Source organism: Neopsephotus bourkii, unplaced genomic scaffold (assembly GCF_033783945.1).
Source record: "Neopsephotus bourkii isolate Nb327-2 ecotype Australia unplaced genomic scaffold, CSIRO-AGI_Nbou_v1 NB_1594, whole genome shotgun sequence".
Lineage (NCBI taxonomy): Eukaryota > Metazoa > Chordata > Aves > Psittaciformes > Psittacidae > Neopsephotus > Neopsephotus bourkii.
This window is the reverse complement of record NW_026902070.1, coordinates 534575-560599: the sequence shown is the minus strand read 5'-3', so window position 1 is coordinate 560599 and position 26025 is coordinate 534575. Positions and strand designations below refer to the sequence as shown.

General features: G+C 41.5%; 1 protein-coding gene across 3 annotated transcripts in view; it reads right to left on the bottom strand.

Moving 5' to 3' along the window:
- LOC133222423 (chondroitin sulfate proteoglycan 4-like) overlaps positions 1–25679 on the bottom strand; it is a 40168-nt gene extending 14489 nt beyond the window's left edge. Inside the window, exons 1-6 of one of the 3 annotated variants that reach the window (XM_061372102.1) lie at positions 25360–25679; positions 13062–13225; positions 8901–12476; positions 7429–7899; positions 6610–6786; positions 2146–2344 (exon numbers count right to left, since the gene is read on the bottom strand). In XM_061372102.1, the coding sequence (XP_061228086.1) occupies positions 2146–2344; positions 6610–6786; positions 7429–7899; positions 8901–12476; positions 13062–13225; positions 25360–25456 (4684 nt within the window). In that variant the 5' untranslated portion in view covers positions 25457–25679. Of the gene's footprint in view, positions 1–2145; positions 2345–6609; positions 6787–7428; positions 7900–8900; positions 12477–13061; positions 13226–13733; positions 14187–25359 lie in introns of those variants that run through there. The other 2 variants (XM_061372100.1, XM_061372101.1) reach the window with 2 other exon arrangements.
- Between the last annotated feature and the right edge of the window lie 346 nt (positions 25680–26025).

The following is a 26025-nucleotide window of genomic DNA, read 5'->3' as shown; positions in this document are numbered from 1 at the left end:
AAAGAGGACACCAGAAAGAGTATTGTACTGCATTGAAAAGACACTGAGAATTCAGAACCAGCAAGAGTTCAGTACTGCCCTAAGGGAAAAAAAAACACAGACAGGATTTAACAGCAGACCCCATACTGTGAAAGCAGGGTAAGAGCACCCTGGAGTAGAGCAAGGTTGGAAAAGGGAAGTAATTCTCATACTGAAAGAGAAATACAGGACCAGAAAGCTATGTTCTGGTTTTCCCTTTATGCTGGTGACAGAAAAGTCAGGGATTATAGAGGAAACACAAAATTTAAGGGGAAAACATGAGAACAAAGAGGGAGATCTGCAAGTCACAGCACAGAATAAGGAGCACAATGTAACTCGCAAGACTGAGCAAAGATGAAGGGAAAATTTTATGAGGTTGAACATTAGAGGCACAAAAGCGAAGTTCAGTAGTACTTTTTCTAGTAGTACAAAAGACCCTGAGTCACTTCCATGTACAGATGTAAAAGACCCATGGTGTCATGAGAAGCAGCCAGGGGATGGAAAAGGTGCCTCAGCCAAGATGCTGCTCTTCCCCTTGGGAAGGGCTAGAGTGAGTAGGAAGAGTAGACACAAGGCTGTTGAGACCATGAAGTGGGGTTTCCTCCCAGGAGAAGCTAAAGAATCTAGCACACAGCAGAAGACTGAAGATGAAGGACAGAGCAGCTGAAAAGGGGCAAGAGAAAAGGGGTAAAAAGCTGAATGACAGCAACCAGATAAGTAAACCCCCCTGGACAAGGCTGGGAGCAGTAACATTAGAGTACTAAGTACACTTCTACCAACAGTCCAACATGAAGAAGGAAAGAAAATCAGAGACTGAGAAATGAAAACAAGCAAAACGTCCAAAGCACTTTCTGAAACACTGGAGGCCATGAGGCTGGGCAGATGGCATCTCAGAGCAGCTGTAAGTGACACGTCACCTGAGCAATTTTACATTTCAAATTTACAATACAACCCACACTCCCACTCACTGGAAAATTAAAACTGCTGTTCTTTTTGCTTTTATTAATCAAGATTCACTTCTTAAAACTGCAGATGTGCATTTTCCCATTCTAGAACACAGAGTGGATTCATTTCCTCACACTGAGACTACCACCATCCCCTAACACCATAGGAGTTTTTACATGTCCAAGTCTCCCTCAAAACAATTTAGACAGCTTGGATCACTTTTGCCATGCTCTTAACCTTTTATTTCCTGACCAAATTATTTGAGCAGTATACTTAGAGCTCGCCAGCAGCTGCCTGTAAAACAATTTCAGCAACACATACGCACTCCGCAAAACAGCATGGGATGTCGGAGAAGTTCAACCTGCAACCAAGCCTCATGGATACACAGCACAGACCTACAGTGACTGTTGCACCCAAGGGAGCACTGGAAACAATTCCAGGCTTTCTGAGGGCTAGGAGGAGAGTACCTCTTGTGTCTTCTTCCCCAAAACTGGTTTATTGCTTCATTAGCACCTCCCTTCTTATTTCAGCTGAGGTAAGATTATAGGAGAGTTGGCTATAGCTACTTTTCTCCTCTTCCTCTGGCTGTAACCCTGCTAGGATGTTCATTCCTGTGGCTTCCTAGCTCTGCCACTTTATTCTCTCTGTAGCAGCAGCACAAACAACCTGACCTCTAGCTCTGGCCACTGGCAGAAAGGACCCAATCTTTAAATCTAAATTCCTTCACAGTCTGAAAGGGAGATTGACATCACCTAGACGATCCGTAACTTCATTGCCCAGAGCTGTTCAGGAACACAACTAGGCTGTGACAGGTATCTGAGACACTGTTGGTGCATGTGTAGCTCTGCACTGTAGCAAGCCACAAAGGTTCCAGGAGAGTCTCAATGACAAAGGTAAAAATAATGATTTCCTATCTCTGAAAGCTGCATGATAGTGTTCCTCTCTGCAAACCTGCATTCAGAAAGAAGGCTGCTACCAACAGAACCACTAATACACCAAGGTTTCTTGGTAAGCACACATTAAAGTAGCCATCAGACCTTCCTGTTTAGTGTGAGACCATGTATCACATAACCGGTGCTTTGAGATTTTTGTGACATTACAAGGATATCTTCAAAGGATTACAAATGTATGGAATCAGAGTAGTATTTTGGTAACAGAGGTGGTACTTTTGAAACCACATACCATTGTGTACAAATACCAGCTGCCCGTCAATTATATGAGCCTGGGTAAAACTAAGGATACTCTTGTTTGGAGAAGACTTCAGAGCCAAATGCCCATTGCTAGGTGGAGTGACAGAATATATGAGTTCTGATGGTGAGGAGTCCTTGTCTTCTGCACAGAGGTCATCAATAGTTATTTCTGTGACTGAACCCACCCAGACCTACAAAAGCAAAAAAGAAAAACTAATAGTAACAAACAAAATGCATACAAAGTAAAATCAGAGGGGGAAAAAAGCCCTCAAAGAAAACAATAAGTATTCCTGCTGTGCAACACTGGCAGCTATGACGTGTTTCTCCTGACTCTCCTCATGGACTGGAACAGTTAATGTTGGCAAACAGTTTTCAAAATACAAGACCATGAAATAACACAAGCAAACACATCCTGCGCCAGTTTGAGTTTTACATAGCTTCAGTATGAGTGCTCTATTTGTCAGGCACTATCCAAACTCTTACAAACATAACAGAATTCTATTATGACAACTGAGTCAAAGGAGCAACTTTCCAACACATACACATGAATATTAGTGTTATGTACTTCACAGCAGGCAATGCATTCATATGCTCTACTTTCACCAGCAGAAAAGAAAAAACAGCCTAGGGACAGCACAATCTCTAATACAAATTAAACACTTCTAGCTGCCTTATTTCCTTCTAACAACACATGCTAAAGACCCTTTCTCAGTGCACCAAAAAACCTACAGAGGTGCTTAGTCCAGTGGGAGATGACAAAATCAACACCTCCAAAAGCTATTTAGCACTTTGCAAAGTCACACTTTTTTATTTATTTTTTTTTTTTTAGTCTAAGATATGCACAAACTGCAAAAAACCTTATTTCAAGCAGGGCTTGCTGTCTGAGCTTCATCCCTATCTTACAGGATAACTTGTTTGGAAACAGTATGCAACAGCCCATTTTACTCTTCATCTTTGCTGGTTTTAGTTGGAATCACAGAGAAAGGTACTAACAACAATACACGTTTATCTCAACATGAAATGAAACTCCCGTCAATGCCAATGCTTTTTATGCTGAGTTTATATCGCAGTGTACAATCTCAAGAGCCTGAGCTTTTAAAAATCTCAGCTGGAGCTTCAAAACACACTACATCATCTCTTTCTGTCTTCACAGGGTCTCAGTACACTTGAAAAATATCTGGTAGTAACATCACACCAAATGGTTGAAGAGGAAGTGTGATCCTTGTAAAAGGGCATTTTACCTCTGCTAAAACAAAAAATGAGCAATCACAGATTTTTCCTTAAGTATTAACTTTACTTTTTAATAAAAACCATGGAATAAAACCTTTCAAAGCCACTGGGATTTTTGCCACAACACTTCAATAGAGGAAAAATTTCAGACTACACAGTGTAACAAAATATGTGCCATGGAAAAAGAGACATTAAAATGAAATGATATGCGCTTTCTGGTTAGAAAAAAGGCTTGAAAAAGAATTTGTATTACAATTTATAATAGAATTCTTGCAAACGGGAAATAGCTATTTCCTCCGTTTAATGTGTATTTCTCTGTAATGCAATTACTACTACTGAAGTCTCATAAAAGATGCTACCTATGAGCACAATGGATGATAACTAATAGGAAAGGCTGACTTACTGAGTGGCACCAAATAAACACATCAGTGTCACTGGTTGTGTACTGAGACCCTTTAACTTGTCTCTGTAGAACTCAATTTAGATTATTCTGAACAGAAAACAAAAGGTCAGGTACAGCATATGCAAAAAAGATAAGAAAGGATTATGCAAACATGTTATTATAAGTGACTCACTGAGTTTTGAAATATTTTCCCATCCTAAAGGAAAAAAATAGCTTTTTTCTAGAAGGACAGTGTTTATTTCTATTGTTCCAGCATACTAACACACAATGCTTTTTAAAGCACTGTACATGCCTTGCAACATGATCCTTGAGGACTGAAATGAGATCCAAGGGCTGAAAAAGGCTATAGCAAGTGGACACTCAGAACACTGCAATTGCTGTACAAGTGTCTTATTTTCCACATCTGGGATCAAGTCTTCCTTTAAAAGCACCATGAAAACTGCATCCAAACTTCCAGGACGTACCATTTCACTAATCCTGCATGTTCCACAGCATGGTAAAAAAAAAAATTCACGACCCTGCCCAGTGGGAAATCATTCATTCTGTTCTACTTAGAGCATTCAGTTTATCAGTATCTCCTTGCATGCTATGCATCCTACCAGACACTCTATATTCACGGACATTTTAATACTCTGGTAAGTGAGTGATATTAAGAAAACAACAACAAAAAAATCAGTGTTTCAATTTGTTGGATTTTTTTTTAAATCTAATTCTAGGAAAATACAGCCCTCTTGTGGCAAAGGGAGGATACAGTCATTTCACAGCATCCCTACCTATATATTTAAACATATACATAAATGCAGCAAATAATGCCAGACAGCGATTTTCTTAAAAAGATTCCTATCTCCCTTCCCCATTCCCACCCCAGAAAAAAAAAAAGAAATCGCCACAGAACCTGTGGAAATTTTAGGAAATTACACTTAAAATGCTCTATGGTTCTAAAGAAATATATCCCTCAGGCACTTATATTCTAATGGAAAGGCTAAAAACTTCACTTTCAGTTCTTAGAGAAAAATAAGAAAAATCTCTACAAAATGGTTCATTGTTTGCCCTCCTGCACCTCTTCCTATGGTGTTCATAACCTTTGGAACAACAGACAAAGTTGTTTGAATGGATGTTACAGATGCCTCATAAAAGAGATTTCAACAGCAGATGCCATCCACTAACCGTATTTCATAGACAACCGTAGTTCTTTCTAACTCTTTGTATTGGGACCTGCAAAATTTCTGAGGTGCTAAACTTTAGTCGACCCAAATGGTCCTACTGGACCTTACGTAAACCTTCGTACATTTTGCACAACCTGTCAAAAGATATAAAAGAGGTACTGCCTTTTCAAAAGTAACACACCAACATTTGCCACTAGCAATGCCCTGGAAGAGCACAGGCTGTTTGGGCGCCAGCTAGTACCACCCTGCTCAGGAATGCCTAGCTCATCTAAATATTTAGCAGGACCAAGAGAAATCCATTTTCTCCCATCTACTTGGGATGTGCAAGTTTGCTTTGAAGAAGGATCATCTCAGTGTATTCCTCCCAGTATACAACCGCCAGCTTTTTTACAATCTGCACATGAATCCAACATTTATGTGCATATTAGTACCCACTCATGCAAAAAATAAAGGTTATTTCTCAGCAATAGTTTATGCATGACCAGCAAAACCACAGGCACAAAGGCAGCATCCCAATTCTTGGTATGCAAACTGCCTCCCCAGCAGAGAGGGCCAACTTTGGCTAGCTTAAGCTCTGTCACCACTGTTCCTGGGAAGACCAGACTTAGATATTTTTAGAAAAATCCATATGCTGCACTGCAGAGCACTGCAAGGCCTCAATTCTGTTAATAGACTGCAGTTCAATGCCAGCAATGCACCAGAAGGGAGACAGAAATATTTCTGACTGGACATACATCCCTCTTGTCTGTGACTAGACGAACATTACTGCATGCTATGCTGATGTCTGTAGAGTACCACTGTAAATACTTTAACTTAAGTTTTTACTCGGTACCACCCAAATGCTTGTCAAGTGAGTCTGTCCTTCTGCCACCTCTCTCTGCTCAGGGCAGGGTATCTTGTGTCACAGAGATCTGCAGATCATCACAGATCACCTACCTTTGCTGCAAAGCTACACAATATTACCACTATCGCTGTAAATATTATGTCTTTCCTCATGTGAAAAGCCTAAATACAGAAGAAGGAAACATTCCTGTTTTGTAACACAAATACTCCACATGTAGTCTATTCTCTAATGAAGCACCAGTGAGAATGCTGCTCTCATCTGTTGTCCTGCCCCACTGGAAATCTGGAGAAGAGCAGGCAGCAGAATGCACTTCAACAGGTCTGACCCTTCAGTACACTTAATGGCAAGAGGCAGAGTCTCAAGGCTCTGCAAGGACAACAGTGAGATGTTTGCACCTTCACCATCATTAATCTTGGCGCTTTTCAAAGCTACACTGTTCACCAACAGCCCTCAAGACGCCCTAGCAAACAAATCCAAAACACAACAGTGATCCAGCTGCAAGACATCCTGCTCCACAAGCTCCACTCCTAACTCAGTCCCAAGAGACTTCATGTATCTTTTAGATTAAAGGAAAGCTCAGTCAGCCTCCTAGATAAACTTGACTTGTTCTTCATGATGACTAGAATCTCCATAAATACACACTACCCATGTACTGCCTTCCTTCACTAACAGGAATTTATTCAAATGCCAGAACCACCACATATTATATTGACTATTTCACTATATACAAACCTAATAATGTGCTAATGAAGGTGCATTAAATGGTATCAGGTTCAATATAATTTTAACATTTCAAAATCTTTACAAACATACCCGAAGAATTCTGTTAACTTTTACAATAGGAGCTTCATCATTTACTGCAGTAACTGTTACAAACACAGTTTTGGGCAAGCTTTGTTTCCGTAATTCCGTGTTTTTCACCATCACAGTAAAATTGTCCATCAGTTCTTCACTGTCATCATGAACATAGTAGATTAATTCTTGTTCCACCTGGAAAATATAACAACCTGAAAAATTAAAGATACTAAAACACCATCTGCCCATTCTTCTAGCCAGAATATCTTAACTTGCCAGTCTCAGCATTTCCCCTTCCTCCTCAAGGGAAAATGGAAAACCCAATCCCCCTATACTTACCACAATGTTTCCTGGAACCTATAAACTGAACATAGTATTAAATGGTGGCTTATGATAAGAAGTTCCGCTTCTTAGAGCTAAAAGACTGAAAATTAGCTTATCACGCATATACTGGCTCTCTGTGAGTGGAAACATGACCTGAAGTTTTTTTTTCCCCACTTTCCTCCTTGTTCAATCCACACACAACTTTCTCTTTTCCAAATGTATCCACAATCTGTCTTAGGTTTCCAGAGTATCAGCTCTGCCTGAGTATGAGTGGCCATGAGTATACTGTGATTACAGCACACTAGTCTGTGTGACCAGTGGCAGCTTATCCCAGCAATGCACCCTCCGTCCCCACCCCAAATGACCAGCTGACAACTGCAGAAAGATCTTTGATACAAGGCCAGAATAAAGCTCAAACTCATGCATCTCACCACCTCTCACTAAATCATCCCACAGCTTTTAGCAATACAAGACTTCATCATGACTACAGCAGAGCAGATCTAAACACATTACCTGTTTTCTGGTAAATGTGGCTAACTTTATTCCAGGAACACGAGAGTTTTCAACATACCCATGCTTTGGCTGCTCAATTAAAACAAATTCACAGCTGAGTCCAACAAAGTGTCTACTAGAAATTTTTAGATTGTCTTCCACCAGGGCTTTAGAGCCCCCTTCAATCACAGTGAAGTTCTGTACTTCCAGTGGAATAATTCTGGGGATGATGTCTATGGAGACCACTATTCCACTCACTGTTCGGACACCGTTAGTCACATCCAGAGAAAAACGGTCATCTAGTTGGTCAGGAACTGTCTGCACATACTGGACATTGCCCTCATCAACATCTTGCTGTGTGAAGCTCAAAACCGGCCTTTGGTCAGCACTGAGATAACTTTCTTCAGAGGAAAACTTCCGAATGTATCCATGCACTGGAAACTGTCTTACTGTGAACACAATCTCAGATGGAGAACTGTTTTCATGAACAACCTTAAATTTAAAAACACATCCCAAAATTACTTAAACAGAAACAGGAAAAAATCTATAATTCTCTTCTGATTTATTTTACTCTCAACCCTGGCATTGTCCTTCTGATTAACTGGTATTCCTTATTTGGGTTATATGGTTCTTAATACAATACTTCAAGTAGACATGTGTTAAATAAAGATGGCATGGGAGTGTTTTGAAAAGTAACTGTTAACGAACAGCCTCAGAAGCCCTGGCTGAAACAGGGATTTCAGTTACACAGTAATGTGCTGCCAGAGCCCCCTTGCGGTGGTTACTGAAAGGCTACACGCAAAAAAAGGGCAGGAAGGTATCAACCAAAGGGAAACGACCTCATCAGGTTTGTGCCTGGATGTTTTCAAAGATTTGGACTTAATCCTCAGAGAGTATTAATTGGGCTAGATCCAAAAGGAATGAAACAAAACCCCAGAGGTTTATATTGGACATTAGGAAATTTTTTTTTCACTGAGAGGATGAACCAGGAATTGGCACAGGCAGCCCAGAGAAGGGGTGGAATCACTGTCCCTGAAATGCTCAGAAACATGTAGTTGAGACCCTTAATGAAATGGTTTAGTGATGGACTTGGCAGTCCTGGGGTAACAGCTGGAACTGATGGTCTTAAAGGTCTTTTCCAACCTGGCTGATTCTATGATTCCCTGGCATTTCACACCAGCTCGAATGATATACGAAGTAACAACAATTGTCACCAAAAAAAACAAATATACAGGTGCGGTATCTTCAAATCTTAACCTTCTCGAGCACCGATATGTAACGGAGTCAAAGACTATGGGCAGCCTCTTTCTTTAACACAACCAGTTTTCCGTTCTAGAAACAGAAGATTGCTAGCGTCATCCCCTTCCAGAATAAAGTGTCCAGAATGCAGTCATGTTAGTGCAAACTAAAAGGGTTGGAGACTGCAACAGCTGAGAAAGCAGTGGAGAAAACTTACTACAAGGTTGGAGAAATGAACAACACAATTAACTTACTTGAAGTTTTCCTTTACTGATTTTAACTGGTTTTCCTTCTTCAACCAATAGATTGTTTCTGTTCACAACCGTTGGTGGCCACTGATGACTTTCTAAATATATACGAACATGCACTCCAGCATCCAGACGGACATCTCTAGCATGCACCGTAAAGTTAAATGTGTCAATAAAATTGCTGCTGTCATCATGCCTGTAGGTCACATACCCCTTTATCAGATCAAGTTGAGAAAAGGTATCCATCAACAGATTATTTACATATATTCTTCCATATTTTGGGAAAGAGAATATCTTGTATGTAAGCTCATGATCATTTCTTATATCTTGGTTTGTAATAGCACTTAGGTTAGCTGTTGTAACAGTTTCCTCTTTCCCTTTTTGAACCAACAAGCCTGTATTATTTGCCAACCTAACATAAGGATCAGTGGCACTAACTTCTAGAAGCAAAGAGGTGTAGTGTTTGCCATCTGTAACAAAGAGCACAAAACGCGCAAAATCCGCACCACGGTGTATAAACAGGACTTGCTTTTGCTCCAGGTCCACTTGTCTGAATTGGTAGAGTCTATGTGAAGTATCATTTGTTAGCACCAACTCTCCATTGGAAATACCACGTCTAGTATATAGCAACTGTCCATCATCAAAATCAGAATCAGGATCATGATAGCAAAGATCTGCCAAAGTCAATAATCGCTGCCCATCTCTCACTACGTTAAATATCTTATCAATTACACGTACTGGTTTCTCATCATTCTTCAGTTGGACAGAAATGTTGAATCTAATTTCTAGTGACAAAGGTTCTACTTCAGGATCCAAGTTTGTCCAGTTTCCTGACTCTTCACTGGAACTCAAAGCTCTGACAAGAAATTCATCAAACACTGTCTCTGAATCGTCATGCACGTACATAAGACGCTTATTAGTTATGTCTTTGTCAGTGAAAGTGGTGAGATTGTCATTACTTTCGAATGAGCCTGAAAAATTAATGAGTTTTAATTTCCCATGTTGAGGAAACTGTACAACTTTATACTGGAAAGTTTTATTATCTGGTGTTTGTACAAACAGCTCTGTGTTTGTTATTAACTCTCCTTCACCTTCAGTAACTCTAAGGCCATTGTTAGTCAAAATGATGTTTCTGAGATCTGATTTGATGTAGACTTCAAAGCTGTACACATTTGATTCCAGATACTTTGTAGAAATAAGGAACTGAAATGAATCAGTGTTATCTTCATGATATCTGCAGTTTAATTCATATGCCACTTTTTGATCCATAATATCTTTCTGGCTAAAGACTGAACCTTTTTCCAAAGGCTGGTCATTAAGTAGTATCTGCCCATTCTTTGGTAGGGATAGCAATTTAAAATTAAGCTCATCTTCAGGTATTTCTAGATCCACAATCACAGCAAAAAGATTATCTGAATTCAAGTACTTCTTCTTTGATTTTTCAATTTCTAGAGGAGCATGTTTCGATAAACGGTATCTCAACCATTTCACTTTGATTGCAAACACGTGCTCTTCACTCATTCTGTTTCCTATGCTAACTTTGAATTTAAATTGGTCAGTAACATTTCCCAGCTGTATTTCTTTAAAAGTGCTACAGTATCTCACACGGCTGCGCTCAAGAGAACGTTGAGAAAAAGAGCTGACTCGCTTCCATTCCCCACTTGAATGTTGCCTTTGGACTTCCCCAAACTGGGGTGGCTCTGTGATCTCGTAGCGGATCTCCAGCTCCTGGAGGTTGGCATTTGTTTCAACTGCCAGGTGCCTAGGTGTGATCAGAGCTGTAACACCTTGGAGTAGTTTTATTCCCAAATTGTTAGCAACTCTGTAATCCAACGGAACTGCCATGACGCGCAACACAACAGTGTTGCTCACCTTCTCACCATCACTCGCCCTCAGAACAATCCTTGAGTTCTTGACGCCTGTGTGGACAAAGAAAACAGTGCCTTCTCTTAAGTCCTCATTGGAAAAAGTAGTAATAGCTTTTCCAGGATGCTTTGAATCTTCTAAATACCCTACATCTGCATTCAGATTTCCAAGCACTGAAAGACTCAGACCAACAGGATCTGTATCCTTATCTAGAACTTTTATCAGGTCACTAGTCAAACGTTTCTTTGAGTTCTCCAAGAGAAGAAGCAAGTTTCCCTTGGGAAGTATAATTTCAGGTGCATCATTTACTGGAGTGACAGTAATGCTAAACACATGCTGCTCACTTCCTTGCAAATATGGAGGCACAATCTTCTCCCTGCTGGTAGAAATGGAGAAATTAAAATAATCATAAGTGCCCTCAGAGCCATCATGGACATAAAGAATCTTTCCTTGCCGTATGTCCTGCAGAGTAAATGAATTTACCTCCTGCACTGGTTCAACATTTAGTTTCAAGTTTCCATGAGAGGGCGATTTTTTAATTTCAAAACGAATTTGTGATAGATGAATACCTAATTTCTGAAAGTCTAAGTTGACTTCAATATGTTTAGATTCAAGTGAAGCTTGTCCGCCCTCAAGCACAATCAAGTTACTAAGAACTAAAAGGTGGCTTTTGTCTTTCTTGCCCGGAAAGACAGAGCTTTCAGAGGAAATAGCAAACGTTGGGGCTGCTTTCACAGTAGGGCTGTTCACAGCTGTCTCTAAAGAAAGGTTTGTATTAAAAGCACTCTTTGTTTCACATCCAGCTGAAATGTCCTTTGTTACTAGAACATTCTTAAGTGATTTCTTTTCTGAATTGGTTTTCAGGTCTCGTATGCAACCTTTGAAGGATCCTCCTCTGGCGTACTTCCCAGACACTGAGACTAGCTCTAACTTAATCACTTCTGATCGTGTGCTATCATCTACACCACCTACAAAGAGAGAGCCCTCCAGAAGCGGCAGCTTACTGTAGGGAGGCAATGATTTTTTCACAGTTTCTTCATCCAGTGTAAGTTGCAAATATTCTGCAGTAAATTTCAGTTTGATGTAGTGCCAGTGACTATCACTGACTGACTTACGAGAGGAAAGCTGGGTTCTACTTCTGAATTTTCCAACATGGGCTTTAATTAGTCCATTTTCCATTTCCATTGCAATGAAGTCTCCCACTTGCCCAGCATGGTAAAGCAGCAAGCCATGTGTAGCATAGGTTTGCAATGTACACTCCAAGATACCCTCATCATCAACATTCCACGATGGGAAAGAAACATAGGATCTGGAACTGAAGAAACTAATGGGTTCATCTTCACCTGCAAAGAATTCATCACTGCATCCCACTGAAACTTCATGGACATTTTTAAAGCCAGGAGAAGATCTCAGAGGCATCAGAATGTCTAGCTGATTGAATGTTACGTCATCAATACATCCTCGGAAACTAGGTAGTGCTTCAACAAGGTAGGGAACATCAAGTTTATTAGTACCGCCTATGTAGAATCCATAATCAATATTTAATTCATAGAAAATTCCAGGCATTTTTGCACTATTTCTATCCTGTTTATCAATTACCAATGTGACATTGTCATGTTCATGATGTAGTTCAACCAGGTGCCAAGCTAAATCGTTCAGCTGAGATCTTTGCTGAGAATGCAGTACTCGTTCCCCCATGCCAAAGTTTATTCTCAACTGCAAGAGACAGAATTTTAACCATCAAAATCCAAAGTAGTATTTTTCACAATCATACATCAATATGTAGTTAATACATCAATTTTCGTATTAAGCACATGCCTTAAAAATGTAATAGAAAAAGAAAATCCACTAAAATTTTCTGTAGGTTTACCTGTCATGACAAATACGGGTTGAATAACTGCAGAACAGGGAATAGACTCCTCTGCAGTTCTGCTAGGACCAACAACTCCTGAGAACCCAAAGGACAATAACATTTCAAGGACTTAACTTGCATAGAAGTCATCATTTGAACCATTTTCCATGATGCTAACATCTTCAAGTCTGAAATTTTGACTCTACTGACCTCATGCTTTGAACACAATGATCTTCATTTTAAGATCTACAGATCTCAAAAGGCATTTAGAGGCAAATTCTAATAAGTATAATTGTAAGAAATAAATACCGTATTTGAAATTATCAATTATATTTTGTGATCTTTCCATTTTTAAAAACATAACCTATTAGAATTGTTATAGGTAACACCTTAAAACACTAAACAATACAAGCCACACATGTCCTTTTAGCTACAGTTATAGACCATACCTCTAAGTATCCTGAATGTAGCTCCATTAAACAATAACCCTTCTTCCCAGCTGCAAGAAAAAGCAGTCCATGCGGACTGCTTGTTCGAAACCGTAACCGTAAGGATATCTGAGAGGATACTTCTACCATGTTCAACTCCACAAAGCTATCACCATAAAATGATACTGAAAGAAAGAAAAACAAACAGAGGACTTAGTCACACATACACAAAAGTATTTTTCTTATCTACAGCTAAATATATGTTTAAAACCTATACTAATCCTCTATATACTTAAATATGAATGAACGAAACTAGATCTCAGATATCAAATTTACCAGTTCAATCTACTGGATAAGAGCCCAAAACAGTATGCACAAAGAAAGAATATGGCTCAGTATTCTACCTCCAACAGTGATGACAAGGAAATCATAAGAACAGTGCAATCACATTTAATACTTTTCTTCAAATACTCTTCTTTTTTTTTTTTGTTTTGGTGTTTTCCTGAGCTTGCCATAGTTGCTCTATTTCATAGCTGCCAAAGGATTTCTCTCTGAAGTACTCCTCCAGTTTTTCTTGGAAACATATTCATCTAGAACACACTCTTACATCTCCATCAGAGACATCCTCTCTCATCTCTGATGAAAGACCCACAGGTCTCCAGATATCTGCATCATTCTTTCATGTTTTCTCACACATCTCTTTTCCAGGCTTAAGTTCCCTCTTGCTTCCTGTATGCAGCCTCCAACCACCCCTGCTGCCCTGTTGGCCAGTCACGCAGTTCTGTGCAGACTTCCTTCACTCTCCTCCCCTTTTCTGCCTTGAAAAAACAGAAACAGCAGCAAACTTCCTCATTTGACTACTCACTGCCTTTACCATCCTTGTTATTACTATACGGAAAAACACAAGACCAAAGATTGTAAGACCAAGTCATCAGAAACTCTCTGGTAACTTTCCTCCTATATTTACTACTTTCTCCCATCTTTTAAACCATTACTTAATATGCATAGCCCTGCATTTCCATACAGGGGCTCCTCAAAAGCTTTTTATGTCAAACTTCACCAAAAGCCCCTTGGGAATCTAAATCTTAGCTAGCTTTCCCATACCCATCAAGAAATCTCCTAGAGGTTCGTAATGCAGAACTTGTACCACAGAATCACAGAATGGTTTGGGTTGGAAGGCAACTTAAAGATCATCAAGTTCCAAACCCCTGCACAGACCGGGCTTTATCTTTAAAACAATCTTACTGACTCTTCCCAAGTTGATCTTACTTACTCCTACATCTTTTACCCTTTGTTACAGTATCTATAAATATGAATGGCATGGGTGTCACACTTACAATCCCATGGTCATTCTTGTTTTAAAAACACTGGCATAAAATTTGCCACCCTCCAGGCTTCAAGTACCCAGGTAGTTTGAAGTACAAGATCAGATGCTACCCCTAGCGAGTAAGCAGTTTCATCCCTGAGGTCTTTTAAGTCAGCGCCTCTTGTTTCCCAAGGGGGAAATTCAGCTTGGGAAGCTTCCCAACTAGCAGTAAACACCATTTCCTTTAGCTTCTCTGCATTTCTTCTTTAGTCATGCCCTTTTTGAGTGCTTCTTTTATATTGATAACTTAATCAACTGGCTGCACAGACCCTCTTCAGAGGTTTTGTTCTTGATATACTTAAGAAGGATTTAGTAAAAGCTTCGATTCATTCAGTTAGACGATCTTTGACCTTTTTTTTTTTCCCCAGGCCTCTCTATTTTCAGATTACATCTGTCAGGTTTATGATGCTTTCAGCTGTGTCTGGACACAACTCTTTAAAGACATCATCAGTTAAATATTTATTTTGCAGCTTTTAGCTTCATTCTGAGTCAACTTTCTTATTTTAACACAGCTCTTTTTAAAAGTAACCATAACTCCAAAGAAGTTTCAAGGTGTAATTGTTCCTGTCTCTACATTAGCTGTCCCTTTGCTGAATATAACATGCTCTGATGACACTTACAAAGCGTGGCTTTAACTCAGACCCTGAACTGGATTTTGCACAGTACACAGTACCAAATCAAAGTTCTCATTAAACAGCTGTTTCATGACACAATCATTAACGGTATCTAAAACTTCTCTGCAGTATACATAAAAATTCGAGGCGGCTCTCCAGAGAATCAGATTTCAGCAAACGCCATGGCCAACAGCTATGTAACAGTGTATCAAGTACCCCGAGAAAAACAGGATTTTTAGATTACTGAAATACACCTATTTCTTGCAAAGAAAGAGCCATCACTGTGCACGGAAAAACTGGGTCCAAGTTAACAAAAAGAAATTCTTCCCCATCAGTTTACTTCTAGCATAAAAGTTTTCATCAAATAGCTCTAATATAACTCACAGGCCTTCCATTAAATCTATACAGTAGGAGAACCAATGCTGTTTGTTGGTAACAAATGTTTATACTATGGGGTTAATAAAGACCTCCCTCTTAAAGTATGTATTCAGATAACAGAACTGGAGACAACCCACACACACACATAAATGAGGACTAACTTTTACTAATAGGATAGGAAACAGGTTAAATATAATTTATAGTTGTAAATTCATACCACAGCAGTGATGAGGACTGCCACTGTTCTACCTACGAAAGAGATGACTAAAAGTGATTGTCGCTATCCTATAAAGCTTTGCACCCAGTAATACAGGTAAGGGAGAGGAGTCCCCTGACCTCCAGAGATACCTTCTGAAGATCAAAGGAAGCATAACCTAGCTATCTGAAATAACATGTCTTAATCAAGATATTACTCCATTTCCTTCAGCTACTATATTAGCATCAATATAATGTTATGGGTACAAGGTGGTTTTACCTTGAGAAGAGAAACCATTCTAACCCTACTGAGACTGAGAAGCAGTTACGTTTGCTTTGCTATATTACATCCTAGCACCCCTACAGAAGTAGCAAGTAAGAGACTTCATTATAATTTTCTCAGTGAAGTTCCTCAGAAATTAACAAATGAAATCCAAAGCACTCACAGATGTTAATATCCTGAAGGTTTCATTACGATCATTGTAACACAGCCCAGAATTTCTGAATTGAAACTAAAGGCTGCTGATAGAACAGTAACTTTTTAAAGACATCATAATCTCATCAGTATGTAGGGGAAAAGAAAGGTTTTGGGGGAAGCAATTAAGCAGAAAGATAAACTTATTCATGGATTATTCAGTATAATTTAGAATAACTAGAAATGAAGTTGAAGAGTCAGTATTTTGCAGTGTGCCACTGGGAAGCAGTTTGGTGTTTACACTATGTATCAATTTCCTGGAAAAGAAAAATTAAACATAAGTTAAAGCTTTTGCCTTCCATAAAACACTTCAGAGTCAGAATCCATCACTGAATGTGAAGCAGGAAACTCAACATCAGCCTATGCACTGATCCAGTACCAAATGAGATCCTGGGTCAAGACCACCTACGGTGCCTTGGTGTGATTTCTGCTTCACTGCCCACCAAACTAAGCAGCATGTTATTGTAGTATAGGAATCAAGTTTTTCTGGAGCAGAAACTTTTAGACTGATTTCTGGCTGAAACCGTGTTATGAATGACCTCAAAATGAATGCAGTGCCACAGCTTGCTAAAAGAGGACATTTTATTGTGGACCATTACAGAAAGTAAGCGGAATTCAATCAACACCACCAGCCTTGCATCTCTCTTGCTACTGGACAGGTGAATTCAGCAGATCATATAGGGAATTCTTCTGGAATGCCTGGGCAGACAACCTACTCTCTTAACAGCTTTATGCCCTAAAGAGGAAAGATGAGTGGAAGCAACTGAGTCAGATCTACGTCAGCTGTAATGTCACTTCATGAACATGGACACAGATACATGAAGGCTTAAAAAAAATGAGGTATAATCACTTAGGATGTCAATTTAAGGATCTGTTCAACCTGAGTTAATGGCTAATATGGTTCCTATCCCTCTTCCTTCTCCCACAGAACCAGCCCTCAACTCTGACTACAAACATATTAGGGCTATAAATCCATCCTAGTATTTCCACCATAACAGATAACATTTATATGGAAGGTGTGAATTTTGGTTCAAGTAATTTTACTAAAGATTTCTGACCAGCTCAGTCCACATCCTTCTTAGAACTAAGCACAAGAAACCAGGTCAGGCACAGCAACAGCCTTCATAATCAGACCAAAAAGCTCTTCATTCACTCAGCATCTACTGATGGCATTGGATTGTCATTTTACCCTTTTGTTCGGCTTTCATTCTCTAGCATTAAAAACTTCATCTAATTCAGCAAACAGCTACACCTTGAATAATTTTCCTCTTGGCTTCTGTACTCAAAGTGCAAAGCAATAAAAGCTCTCTTCCCCATTGCCAAAACTAACAACCTCAGAAATGTAACCACAAGAAGCCAAACCTGGACTCAAACAGCTAACACAAGCTATGGACATCCATCCAACAAGATCAAGACTAAAGAGCTAACTGAAAGAGCAAACTTATTTTTTTCCCATTTTTTTTCTGTATTTCTCATTTCAGACTAGATTACGTACCTTCGCAACAATGCACAAGGATCATAAGGAAGAACAGTGATCTTAGAATCACAGTTCCATATTCACATCTTAATTGGAAATAATTTAATGCAGTTTCAAGTCTGCTCAGCGTCTTTCTACCTTTACTATGGAGAGGAAGCAGTAATCCAGAAAGACTTTTATATTCATAAAGCTTTTTATATTCATACCAGATGAAAAAGAGGGCATTTTACCAGAACCCTTCCCTGTCCTTAACAGCCATCCTTTTATGGAAAAAATGAAATAATCTGATCTTCAAACAGAAAAGAAAAATGACGTAGTTCCCATATAAGAGAACATTTGGACAAAGTTCTTGTCTTCAGAATGCTCAGGAGATAACAGTGCCAGGCCCCTTTAAGGATAATGCTTTGGCCAGAAGCCTACAGCGTTAGGAAAAATAATGCAGGTAACAGTTTAAAGTATTTTCAGATATCCTAAATCCTCCTGATGTAGACAAAAACATTTGTTTACTTTTAATACCCAGCATATTGATCTTCTATTTTCAACTCTACAATAAATGCCATAATTAGACTACAGAACTATGGTTGCTTATACAAACTGTTTCCATTAACATGTTAATCTGCTGTGAATACAACTATATATAACTCTATTTACGGGAAGGTGACACATAGTCATGCAATCTATTACACCGCTCAGTCATTAAAGATAAAATCATAAGAGTAAAGGATTAAGTCTAACATAGCCCATGTATTTTCAGTAAGAATCCTCTCCAAATTCTGGAACTGCCGCATCAGGAGTTTTTTGTTGCAGCAGACAGCAAAAAAGCCAAAGACAATCACCACTTCTGAGCCATAGTAAGACCTCAGTAGAGAACACGGTTCAGACAGTGGCCTTACTAACAATCCATATCAGTGTGCTCTACAGGCTTGCTGTATAAGGAATTAAAAAGAAGAAAGCAGGAGGGGGAAGGCCACTTTCAAAATTGCTGTCTTGCCATCTATGTTAGCCTGCGGTGCACTGGTATCTAGGAGGCCCAGTCAGAGGGTCCTTATCTGCTAGGTCACAGAATCACAGAATGGTTTGTGTTGGAAGGGTCCTGAAGATCATATAGTTCCAACCTCCCTGCCATGGGGGTTGCAACTAGACCAGGGTGCTTCAAGCCCCAACCAGCCTGGCCTTGAACACTGCCAGGGATGGGGCAGTCACAGCTTCTCTGGGCAACCTGTGCCAGTGCCTCACCACCCTCACAGGAAATGATTTCTTCCTAATACCTAATCTCAATCTAACATCTTTCATCTTAAATCCACTACCATTTGTCTATGCCTTCATGTCTTTGTAAAAAGTCCCCCTCCGCATTTCTTGTAGGCCCTTTCAGGTACTGGCAGCTGCTCGAAGGCCTTCCCTGAGCCTTCTCTTCTCTATGGTGAACAACCACAGCTCTCTCTGCCTGTCTCCATAGCAGAGGTACTCCAGCCCTTTGAGCATTATCGCAGCTCTCCTCTGGACTCACTCCAAAAGGTCCAGATCCCTCTTGTGCTGGGGACCCCAGAGATGGATGCAGACTCCAGGTGCAATCTCCCTTGACCTGCTGGTCACAATTCTTTTGATGCAGCCCAGGACAAGGTTGGAATACTTGATACACATTTCTCCCAAGACACTCCAACTGTACAATGTACCTTTAAGAAAATAAAAAAGTATTTTACCTTTTCATGTGAAAAATGTGATGTCAAAATAAAGGTTAATGCATCCATCCTATCAGAACACTCAGATAAAGTGCAAGAAGCACATACAACATCAGCTGTGACTGATGAGGTCCTGGCTTTATCACCTTTAGCATATCTAGAAGCAACACGTTTTAGGCATTTGAATGAATAAGCTTCCCACTGTCCTGCTAAGATCTGCAACTTGAAGATTTGTACCCTGCAGATCACTCATGAAAGTGTAACAGGAACAGAAATTAACTGGCACAGGTAGCTCAAGTATTAATCTTCCAGACAACTGTGGGTTTCCCTGTGTTGACAAATTCAGGTATGTTTTTGACTCTATTTTGGACGTTCAAGTAGAACCTCTCGCTAAGAGTGAGACCTGGTTCTCCCTGTGGTTGCTAAAAAAGGTGCGACCTCTTCTTTTGAGAAGCAGACCTTTTCACACTAATATTAAACAACTAGGTACATTCTGAAACAGCTCAATTCACAGCTGTAGAGAAACCAAAGTGGTATAATTTGGTACTCTAAAAGGTGCTCTACCTTTGTCCCTCCACCCTCAAAACAGAGCAGCTGATTTTCTGTACTGGTACATTTATTTCGTACCACCAAGTCTTTTACAGTGATCCAGTGAGAGGTGCAGGGGTTGTGCAACCTGGGGAAGAAATAAGGTTTCCACATAGTAATAATACTTTCAAGCTATACAGAAGTACAGCTTGAAGACTCATTAAGGGTCTTTATGCACTAAATGCTAGGCAAAACAATGAGAGACACCTTGAGTTCCAAATAGCTTCTGCTGTAACCAAGAGGAAATATGCAGGTCCAAACTTTGCTGTCCTAAACCACAGGAAAAACAGCACACAACCTCCAAAATAAATATAACAGGAAGACTCTCCCTTGCAATAGGATTTGAGTGATGGAAACAAGTGTTCACAGCCTATTAATACCAAATATAAATAAGATGTTGTGATATTAATAACTTTTAAAGGCCTTGTTTACTGTCATTGTACAGGACAAGTGGAGACACATTAAAAAGGGAGAGAACGTTAGTGAAAGAGTACCAAATTCCACTTACCCAATGTAACAAGCTTTTAACAGCCTTTTGCCAGAAAAAAAGGCAGAATGAGAGATAAAAGAACACACTTGCAGTTATTGCATGGACACACATTCTGCAGTATAAACATGCCTAGAGGTGTCTTACAGAACCAAAACATTTCTCTATCTCTTTCCAGCTAACAAAGCTTTGCACCCAGGTCCAAGACTTCTATCACTGCTTTACTAGAAGAGCTGACAATCCTCTCCAAAGTGAATTCCCTAGTGTACAAATACTGACTCTACTCCTACAAAAGTCCATTATTTTAGAGTGTTTTAGTTTTGTACTGTGTAACTTAGCTGGAACCATTTATCAGCACAACTGAGCCAAAGTGGTTTTTTACCATACTGTGAGTATCTGTTCTGAATTTTGTGATTTCTACATTTATTTCCCCATCCAGTTGTATTTCCTTCTTTCACCTTGAATATGCCAATAATGTATTTGAAACCATTATGACTATAGCAAATCCTAACTTCAGACTATATATAAATATCTTGGAGAAATGGATACCGTGTTCTAGCATTCACGTACAATTACTTTAAAAGTGGTTAATACAAAAAAAGATGCTATGAAGACAGGATAAAAAGAGTTCATTATATTAAACTGTCCTAACTGAAAAGTAATTCTTTCAGGCAAACTACCTTGTATGGCTAGCATTTTGCTGGAACTTTGGAAAAGGTTTCCATGTACTTTACTACACATCAGTAATAAAAATCACTATTTTTTAAAATGCACTGCAAATAGTGAAAGAAATTGCCATGTTTCATGTAGTTGTCAGGAGCTGCATATTCTAGAAATAAAGATGACCAGTTCTGATGATTCAAAGCTCCAGTAAACTAGCAGTTAGAAAAATAAAATTTAACAGCAATTACTTTCTTCAAGTACTTTCCCATCTGGCTTTTTGCTTCTGAACAGCAGTGAAGAATCAGACTGGTAGCTGATTTTTGGAAGTTTCTCATTGAAACCTGTCCTTATGTTAGAAAATCCTACAGTTTGTGTGACTGCCCATTAAAACTAAACTAGAACTTCATAAGCATGACTACTCTTACACAGTTGCAATCTGATGCTGATGACAGTCCTGTCTTTTACAATGAATCTCAATGACTCTCACTTTTTGCAGGGGCAGAAAAAAGTGAACCTCCTTTGTCTGATCCAGCAGCAATTACTAATAATCACCTGGTGAAAAACAACCAAACAAAAACAAACTTGAAAAAATACATCCTCAAATAAACTCATGGCTTCTTCATTTTCTCTTACAGCTAGATGGAACTGTATTTTGAATGTTCCTTTCTTTTACTCAGTACTTGCTACATCACAGATATAACCCAACTGGTGAGACTGAAAAGCACTCCAGTACCACAGAATATCTTAGGTAATACGGTTTGCTTACAAATCTTACTCTCTAAAAGAGTTCTGCTGATAATTCCCAAAACAGGAGTTTGGTAAAGAAGCTTTGCTGTGAGGACAAAAGGCAGAAACAATGCAGCAGAATGAGGGAAAGAAATCAAAGAACCAAAACAGTACACTTCATCATGGAAAAATACTAATTCCATCTATGTCCTTTTATCTAAGCTGGCAGCAGATGACATCAACAGCACAGAAGGGCCACAGGGAAAATGGAAAAGGGAGCTGTCAGACTCACCAGGAATGCTCTTTAAGGCTGATACAACCATTATTCAAAAGTGGATTCTCAGGGCTGATTCACACTTTCTCAGTGCATCATTACAGTGAGATTTAGTGGGTAAATCAAACACTGCAAATCTGCAAGCCTCTTACACTCACTTAAAATTTACACAGTAAAGAATATTCTTGTGTTGCATCTACAAATGCTTTAAAAAACATCAAAAAAATTAGATGATGTGTAAAAGTGCCTTCCAGCTCAAAACTTTCTATTATTCTGTTTTCCAGATAAAATATAGTCCTGCAGTTAAAGCACTGAACATCTAATGAAGAGCTAACATTAACTTCTGGTTCTCACAGAAACACACTGAAGAGTTGGGAAAAACAGTAATGCCTCATTTCAGTTCAGTGCCTATAAGAAGCTGTTGGTGCTTTTTTTCCTTCCAGACTTCAACTGATTTTCAATTTCACTCTAAGATTTTAGGAGCCAGAACTCTTTATCTCTGGGTATTGCTGCAGCTATAGCAGCAGCTCAAGAGAAGAGAGGAGGAGCTTAAACTGACCTGATAGTGATGCCAGCACACATGGGCTGGCACAGCTCATCTTGAAGACAGCTCAGTCACAGCATCCTGCACTGCTGCACCTAGGTTAGCACAAGGATCAGCAGCCTGAATTGCTGAAGTCCCTACCTTGCAGTTTGGAAACATACCCTCTGTCTCTGGCTTTGTATACCACTGCCTGTAACGCCCAGGAAGGAGACACTATTGCAACAACGAGGCATAAAGTGGTTTGACAGCTTCGTATTTTCAAAGCAGTACTGGTTGGCTGAATGTTACTGCCAGCAAAATTAGTGACAAAGCCCTCTGTTATACCACTTAAGACAACACTACTATTAATAGAGCAATTTCAGTGGCAATCAGATCTCCCTGACACAGAATCATAGAATAATTAGGGTTGGAAAGGACCTTAAGATCATCTAGTTCCAATCCCCCTGCCATGGGCAGGGACACCTCACACTAAACCATGTCACCCAAGGCTCTGTCTAACCTGGCCTTGAACACCACCATGGCTGGAGCATTCAGAACTTCCCTGGGCAACCCATTTCAGTGCCTCACCACCCTTACAGTAAAGGACTTCTTCCTTGTACCCAATCTAAACTTCCCCTGTTTAAGTTTTAACCCGTTACCCCCTGTCCTACCACTACAGTCCCTAATGAACAGTCCATCCCCAGCATCCCTGTAAGCCCCCTTCAGATACTGGAAGGCTGCTATGAGGTCTCCATGCAGCCTTCTCTTCTCCAGGCTGAACAGCCCAAACTTTCTCAGCCTATCTTCATACGGGAGGTGCTCCAGTCCCCTGATCATCCTTGTGGCCCTCCTCTGGCCTTGTTCCAACAGTTCCATGTCCTTTTTATGTTGAGGACACCAGAACTGCACACAGTACTCCAAGTGAGGTCTCACGAGAGCAGAGTAGAGGGGCAGGATCACCTCCTTCGCCCTCCTGGTCACACTCCTTTTGATGCAGCCCAGGATACGCTTGGCTTTCTGGGCTGCGAGCACACACTGAAGCCGGCTCATGTTCATTTTCTCATCAGCCAACACCCCGAAGTCCTTCTCCGCAGGGCTGCTCTGAATCTCTTCTCTGCCCAACCTGTAGCTGTGCCTGGGATTGCTCTGACCCAGGTGTAGGACCTTGTATTTGGCATGGTTCAACTTCATGAGGTTGGCATCAGCCCACCTCACAAGCATGTCAAGGTCCCTCTGGATGGCATTCCTTCCCTCCAGCGTATCAACCGAACCACACAGCTTGGTGTCATCGGCAAACTTGCTGAGGGCGCACTCAATCCCACTGTCCATGTCAGCGACAAAGATGTTAAACAAGACCGGTCCCAACACTGATCCCTGAGGGACACCACTCGTTACTGGTCTCCAGCCAGACATTGAGCCATTGACCACAACTCTTTGTGTGCTGCCATCCAGCCAGTTCTTTATCCACCGAGTGGTCCACCTATCAAATTGATGTCTCTCCAATTTAGAGACAAGGATGTCGTGTGGGACAGTGTTGAACGCTTTGCACAAGTCCAGGTAGATGACATCAACTGCTCTACTCCTGTCCATCAGTTCCGTAGCCCCATCATAGAAAGTCACCAAACTGGTCAGGCAGGATTTCCCCTTAGTGAAACCATGCTGGCTGTCACCAAGCACCTTGTTGATTTTCATGTGCCTTAGCATGCCTTCCAGGAGAATCTGCTCCAAGATTTTGCCAGGCACAGAGGTGAGACTGACTGGTCTGCAATATCCTTGACAGCTCTAAGACATCTCTACAAGCAATAAACCCACCACTACCACAACCTTGCATGAAAGCTTTTTGTTCACAAAACTGGTGAGAACATCACTTGGAGCTCTGAACTTCTCTTGTGGAAAGCAAAGAGAGGCATACTTCATTTGTAGTATCTGAAATTACTCCTGTGAGAAAAACTACCAATGCTGCCACCACCAATCTGTGAAAAACCAAAAACTGTCTTTTCAAGCTAGAATTAAGTACCGGGAGTTTCTTTCTAACTAGTGTTTTCCTCTAGTGAAAAGAGCTGCCATACAGTCACAGGAACTGCAAAGACACTTGACAGTTTTTAAGAAAGGGAGGTATGGCAACCAATTTGTGTCACATGGGAATGCAAAGAGTATGAAAAACCACCCTTCTGAAACTGCCTGAGGGTCCATTACTTTAAAAAGGTATTTAAATAATAAATTTGATTACCAAACTTTGATGCTGTAATGTATTTGAAGACATACCACAAGAAGAAAACCAAAACTTCCAGCTGAAATTTTTGGTTGATCCAACGGTTTGAATCACTGCCCAAGACCCGCGCCTCAATACTCACCACCACCAGCGGGAGCCTCAAGCCCACGGCACGTCTGAAGTCAGACCTAAGCTGAATTTGGGTGCCAGAAACCAGCTCCCCGCAGTGGCTGCGCTGTCCAGCCTCCCGGGAGGCCGCTCCTTGCAGAGACAGCCGACAGCAGCAGGACACCGGCCCCCGACCACCCCGAGGGACACCCAGCCCAGCGCACACTCCCAGCGGCTGCAGCTGGGCCTCTTCCGCGGCCGGTGCTAGCGCGGGGACTGGGTCCACGGCCGGCTGCGCCTTACGGGCCGGGGCACCCTGATGGAGGGCTGCTCCCTTTCGCGGGGCCACGGCGAAAAGTTCGCTTCTGCGCTCAGGCGACCTCCAGCGTCCTCCGTGCCCAGCCCGGCCGCCTGTCCCCACCGCACCGGCGGCTGCCGGTCATTGGCGCCTAGCCGCCCCTTCCACCGCCCCTTCCCCCGCAGGTGCCTTCCGGCCGGCCGGGCCGCTGGCCAGCGCTTACCCCGCCATGGCGGCACCCCGCGGGCAGCCCTACCTGCGAGAGCCTGCCGGCTGCCGGCCAGCAGCAGCGCCACCAGCAGCACCGCCAGCAGCAGGGCGCCGGGCACGCTATCCCCCTGCCCGCCCGCCATCCCGCTGCCACGGCAAGGCAGGAGCCGCTGACCGATCGGGCACCACGACGGCCGCCAGCGGGGCCGGGGCCGGCGCGGACCCCGGGAAGCGGCTAGAGGGTGTCACCACCCCAGCCCCGCTGCCGGCTCCCGCGGGGCCCCAGGCCCGGCGCTCCCCGCCTGCTGCCCGGGACGGCCTCCTTTTCCCTTTCCTCCCTCCTTCCCTCTCTCCGCACGGCGCAGCTGTTGTCGCGGCCCGCCCCCCCGCTCCATGAGCACCGGCCTGGGAGTGGAGAGGGGGCCGTGCCTCGTGGAGGCTCGGGGGCACTGCGGAGCGCCATTCCTCGCAGGCGGCGGTCCTGCTGGCCGTGAGTTGTGCTATGTGGCCAAGTTAGGCCAGGCTGTTCAGGTTTTTGTTGCTCACGTCTTAGAATCCTACGAGGACGGAGGCTCCGGAGCGTCCCTGGGCCACCTGCCGGGAGGGCAGGCTTGACTGTCGTCACGGGTCTAGTTTTGGCTTTGTGTGGGGTGGGAATTGACCAGGGGTCGTTTGCAGCCGTGTCAGTCCTTCAGCCATTGTACACTGCTCG